Raw genomic sequence first — 6063 nt, 5'->3', positions numbered from 1 at the left:
TTGTCTCTTATTTTGTGTATGGTAACTTTCATCATGAAAAACACTTGAGTTGTATTACAGCACATCTGTTCATCTATTTCTTTGCAGCTTCTGGGTTTGGTACCTTGCAGGTGTCTTCGCCTTTTGAAAATTACCAAGATAAGCTTTGTTTTGTTTCATCTAGTATGAAACAAAATGCATTAACCTCTTATGCATTAACTTCTAAGTAATTTGGAATTATGTATGCTATAAGATATGAATGAAATTTCTTTTCTTTAAATAGTAATTTACTTTCTCAATAGCATTTGTTGAACAATTCATTATTCCCCCATTGATTGGAAATGCCAACTTTAATATATTAACTTTCCATAAATACACACACATCACTGAATTCTTTTATTTTAAATTTTGTTGTGACAGGGTCTTGCTGTCTCACCCAGGCTGGTCTCGAACTCCCGGCCTCAAGCAATGCTCCCACCTCAGCCTCCTGAGTAGCTGGAACTACAGATACAAGCCAACATGTCCAGGCTAATTTTTAAATTTGTTTTTTGCAGAGACAAGGTGTCACTATGTTGCCCAGGCTGATCTTGAACTCCCGGGCTCAGGCAATCCTCCCGTGCTCCCAAGGTGCCAGGGTTACAGGCGTGAGCCACCACTCTTAATTCTTCAAAGCTCATCTAAGACATTGTTTTTGTTGTTTTTGTTGTTGTTGTTGTTGTTGTTGTTGTTGGAGACAGGGTCTCACTATGTTGCCCTGACTGGAGTGCAATGTAACGATCATGGCTCACTGCAGCCTCAACCTAGACTCAAGCAATCCTTCCACCTCAGCCTTCTGAGTAGCTGGGACTGTAGGTGTGCACCAGCTCACTTGGCTAATTTTTGTATTTTTTATAGAGACAAGAGTCTTAACATGTTGCCCAGGCTGGCCTCGAACTCCTGGGCTCAAGCAGTCCTCCCACCTCAGCCTCCCAAAGTGTTGGGATTACAGGTGTGAGCCGCTGCACCTGAACTCAACATTCTTTATTTACAATAAGAGAGTACTGTAATTAGACAATAGTTCCTGATAATAAAACATGGTATCAGCATATGTGTGCTGGTCTTTTTTAGCAGGGGGTCATGCACTTTGTTCAGAGAGATATGATGTCAAGTTATTATGGAACAGCTGCTTTAATATGAGAGTGTAGACTACAACATTACATAACATTTTATTTTCAGCTAAGTTAAATATCTACTGACCTAGATTTTCATGATGCTATTAAGATACAGGCTTTACATGGAGCTTCAGTAGCTCTGAGGGCTATATGTAGCTAAACAGCTATTTTCAGAATAGATTCCTGACCACAAAAATAAATGTCAAGGAAAGATCGATAAAGCTGCAAAGAATTTTGTGTTGCTTCTAAGAGATTTTGTCACAAGGTGATAAACGAGTAAGACCACGGTCAATAATGGGAGAGCAGTGCCTAAATCTCTCCTGCTTGTCCTGTAAACTATTTACCTGGGATACCCCAGCTGGAATTTGCCCAGGAGGAAACATACTGGCTAGCATTTTAGATGTAATGACTAGTGAATTAAAGGTTTATAATCTGTAGGGAATGGAGAATTGACCTTTAAAAAATAAAGTAGACCACACTTTAAGTCCCACCAGGATGTAATTCATCCTAATGAAAGCGTTCACAAGCAAGTGCTACAAATTAGAAACCATTATTTCACATGCCTTGAATATCCTAGAAATAGGAAGTTTCCACCAGACACTTTGTTTATTGGGACCATGCTAGGTGAGAGTGCGTGCTCAAACTCAGCCAGAAAAATGCTTAGGTTGAGATCCTCATTTGTTTCCTCCTATTGTTATATTCCTAAAAATAAAGCTAGGATTTTGAGTTCATCTCCTAGTGTTCTAATTCAAAACAAAGCAATTTGTCTTTTTAAAATCTATAAAATAAAAATAGTTACCATTTCTTGAGCAATTACTTTGTGTCTACCAGTCAGCATCCTAAATGTTATACATTCATTCACTAATATTTACAATAGCCCTATTACACACACTCTACTCCCCCAACCCCTCCCCCCATCCTTTTTTTTTTTTTGAGACAGAATATTGCTGTTGTCACTCTGGCTGGAGTGCAATGGTGAGATCTCGGCCCACTGCAACCTCTGTGTCCTGGGTTGCAGCAATTCTCCTGCCTCAGCCTCCCAAGTAACTGAGATTACAGGTGTCCATCACCACACCCAGCTAATTTTTTTTGTATTTTTAGTAGAGACAAGAGTTCACCATGTTGGCCAGGCTGGTCTTGAACTCCTGACCTCAGGTGATCAACCCACCTCGAACTCCCAAAGTACTGGATTACAGGCATGAGCCACCCTGCCCGGCCCACTGTTCCCCTTTTAGAGGTGAGAAAACAGAGGCTTAAAGAAGTTAAATGACTCCAGCTGGGCACAGTTGCTCACACCTGTAATCCCAGTACTTTGGGAGCCCAAGGCAGGTGGATCATTTGAGGTCAGGAGTTCAAGACCAGCCTCACCAGCATGGTGAAACTCCATCTCTACTAAAAATACAAAAAAGTTAGCCAGGCGTGGTGGTGTGCACCTATAGTCCCAGCTACTTGGGAGGCTGAGGCAGGAGAATCTCGTTTGAACCAGGTGCTGCAAGGCTGGCGAGCCAGACGAGATTATTATTGCACTCCAGCCTGGAGAAAGAGTGACTCTGTCTCAAAAAAAAAAAAAAAGAAAGAAAGAAAGAAAGAAAGAAAGAAAGAAAAAGAAAAAGAAAGAAAGAAAGCAAAAATCCAAAGGTAAATCGGCTCCTATAAAGTGACTAGACAAGTTGCCCCAATTCCAGGTCAGATATCTGAGCTATCAAGACTGTAGGCAAATCCCACTATGCAAGGGTAAATCCAACCACCACCAGGAGAATGTCCTTTGTTCTTTAGACTAGCCCACAGTTACCAAAGAGGAAGAAGTTTGGATTCACTTCCCTAAACTGAAACTAGTTGTAAGTGATTTCATTAATCTTGTGTTTTTCTAAACCAGCCAAGTATTTGATTCAAAACATCAAATCACACTCATCACTTACTCTAACTGGAACTCTGTTTCCCATCTATAAAATGTGCTAGATTGAATATGTCAGACTGATTGTGTTCAAGAACTGTATAATTCTACAGCTACAGGATAATAGGAAGAATTAGCACAATGGCAGTTCCTGAGGGGGAAAAAAAGTCCCAGAATAATTATCTCACCATGAACTGAGAAACACAAACAGGTGGATGAATGTAAGAATAGTATTTAAGTCAAAAGAGGTACTAAGTTCAGGGCACTCTATACTTTCCAGCCCACATTCAGAATATCATAATCTGTTCTAAAAGACACTTTCTAACAATGACACTGATTGACTGAATGCAATCAGTAGAGGGTGACCGGGATGGTAAGGCATCAAGATACCGTGTGCTATAAAGAACATCAGGAAGAGTCTGAAGAACAGGGATTGTTTGCTTGGAGCCCCTGGAGAGATTGTTCCTCCCACGTCTTTACCACTAGAAACCACCCAAGAGTCCAAGCCAGAGAAAGAGGCTATAAATGAACTGACTTCCCACCTTCTAAGGAGCTAATGCCATCATGCCTTGTCTTCCTGTTTACCTCAGTCATCCACAAAAGTCCAAGTCCCAAAATTTAGGGTCATCACTAGATTTTTCTCCCCACAGAACACTGTACATACCTGACTGGTCCTATCTTCTGTCCTTCCTGAGCCACACAAATATCTCTACTATGTCCTATGGAACTCACAGATGTCATCAACAAAACCCCCTCTATATGGGCCGGGCGCGGTGGCTCAAGCCTGTAATCCCAGCACTTTGGGAGGCCGAGACGGGCGGATCACGAGGTCAGAGATCGAGACCATCCTGCACAATATGGTGTGAAACCCTGCCTCCACTAAAAATACAAAAACTAGCCGAGAGGTGGCGGGCGCCTGTAGTTCCAGCACAGAGGCTGAGGCAGTGGAGACCATGTGAACCTGGGTGCATGGAGCTTGCAGGAGCTGAGATCCGCTGCACTCCAGCCTGGCTACAGAGCCATTCCCGCCTCCCCAAAAAAATAAAAACCAAAACCCCTCTATCCTCAAACACTTCTCTGAGTGTTTCCTACTCTGTGTGCTCCTCAGTAATCCCTCTGAGTACACTGCTACACCTGGGTCCTCTTCATGTGTGATTTTTTTTCCCACATTCAACATATCACAATGCCCTGAGATGGTATAAATATCCTTGCCCCTCATTCTCATATACAAAAGTTTTACTCTTTAAAGAACATTCACCATAAGCAAAATACCCCCATTCCTTTTACCTTGATTTATTACTTGAAATCTTCATGTGAGTCTGTCTACTTTTTTTTAAATCACCTATTTGACCCGCTAGAATGTGATCTCTATGACGGCAATGTTTATATCCTGTTCACCACTATCACCCACACCTAAAACAGTAACTGAAACATGATCAATGTTCAATAAATATTGATCAACATTCAATAAATGTTGAATAGATAAATGGCCCACTTGGGGCAATGAATATATAAGCATCTTTCTACCAAGAAAAGTGACTTCTCCCTTTTAGGAAAACAATCATAATTACATGAATTATGCATATGCTGACTATTTTGACATCTGAAAAAGTTTTGCTTAAAAGCTGTGACATTGGAATTTTTGACTGCCTAGTGTATTTCCCGTTTGTGACAACACTCCTAATTTCTTTTACAGAAAAGACCTTCTCCATTGTGTGCAGTCTTGACGAAACCATAAATCGAGGTTCTCTTGTCATCCCACCCCATCACACTATTCCCTTTCTCTGTTTCCCTTCTCCTTTCTTCTCACTCTCTTTGTCTCTCTTTCACCAGGCTAAGAGAGAGAATCACAACACAAGCCAGAATAATTTTTTCCCAGTACTTTGTTCATTGAGATTTGTACCTTAAAGGATTGAAAATGTGGGTGGTTAACTCCATGCGGACTCACCCTTCACAGTGCAATCCCTGATGGAGGCTCCGCTCCTGATTGTCCTGGGCTTGCTTCTGGCAGGCCTAGCAGCCCCTGCCCACGTCCACCTGAACCAGATCAGTAGCTTTCCCTGGGATAGCTGAGACAAAGGGAAGGATCCTGTGGTGATCAGAAGCCTGTCTCTGGAAGCCGACCAGTTTTTTTTCGTTCCTGGGAACGTGATCGTCAGTGCTGAGGGCAAGACCAGTGTCCCCCTCAAATATCCTCTGAAGGTGGAATTAACTGTAGGGAAGGAAGTGGCTGGCTTCTGGGTCAAGATCTCATGCATGGAACAGATTGGCAGCTGTGCCTATGAAAACTTCTGTGATGTGCTTGATACTTTAATTCCTCCTGGAGAGCCCTGCCCAGAGCCCCTGCATACCTGTGGGCTTCTTTGCTACTGTCCCTTCAAAGAAGGCACCTACTCACCATGAGTGAGTTCACTGTGCCTGACCTGGAGCTGCCCAGCTGGCTCAGCACCAGAAACTACCACATTGAGAGCATCCTGAGCAGTGGAGGAAAGCATCTGAGCTGCATCAAGATTGCTGTCTCTCCCATCCTGGCTAACAAGGTGAAACCGGTGGCGGGCGCCTGTAGTCCCAGCTACTTGGAAGGCTGAGGCAGGAGAATGGCCTGAACCCAGGAGGCGGAGCTTGCAGTGAGCCAAGACTGGGCCACTGCACTCCAGCCTGGGCAACAGAGCGAGACTCCCTCTCAAAAAAAAAAAAAAAAAAAAAAAAGAATTGCTGTCTCTCTAAAGGGAATATAACATGGCATTAGCCACAGCAGAATGAAGGGATGTGAGGAAGGTTCCTTTTCCTTTGTCTCATGTGTGCCAAGGCCAAATTTTGACTCTCTGCCCCTCTTCAAGCCCCTTTCTGCAATGAGTCAGCTACCCTCACTGAAAACCATTTTGTGCCACTTACATTTTAGGCTGGGACAAGCAGCCCTGACCTAAGGGAGGATGAGTTGGACAGTTTGGTTTTTCTTTTTTTTTTTTTTGGAGACAGAGTCTCGCCCTGTCACCCAGGCTGGAATGCAATGGCACGATCCCAGCCCACGGCAACCTC

The 6063-nt window shown here is 43.1% G+C and overlaps 1 protein-coding gene across 1 annotated transcript; it reads left to right on the top strand.

The window, feature by feature from the left end:
• Positions 1-4977: 4977 nt before the first annotated feature.
• Positions 4978-5646, top strand: LOC116273671 (ganglioside GM2 activator-like). The gene is given in 2 exon segments (XM_031662921.1): positions 4978-5419; positions 5422-5646. Coding segments are annotated over 2 exon segments (618 nt in total). The 5' UTR covers positions 4978-4992; the 3' UTR covers positions 5613-5646.
• Positions 5647-6063: the final 417 nt, after the last annotated feature.

Source organism: Papio anubis, chromosome 2 (genome assembly GCF_008728515.1).
Source record: "Papio anubis isolate 15944 chromosome 2, Panubis1.0, whole genome shotgun sequence".
Classification (NCBI taxonomy): domain Eukaryota; kingdom Metazoa; phylum Chordata; class Mammalia; order Primates; family Cercopithecidae; genus Papio; species Papio anubis.
This window is presented reverse-complemented; position numbering and strand designations above follow the sequence as displayed.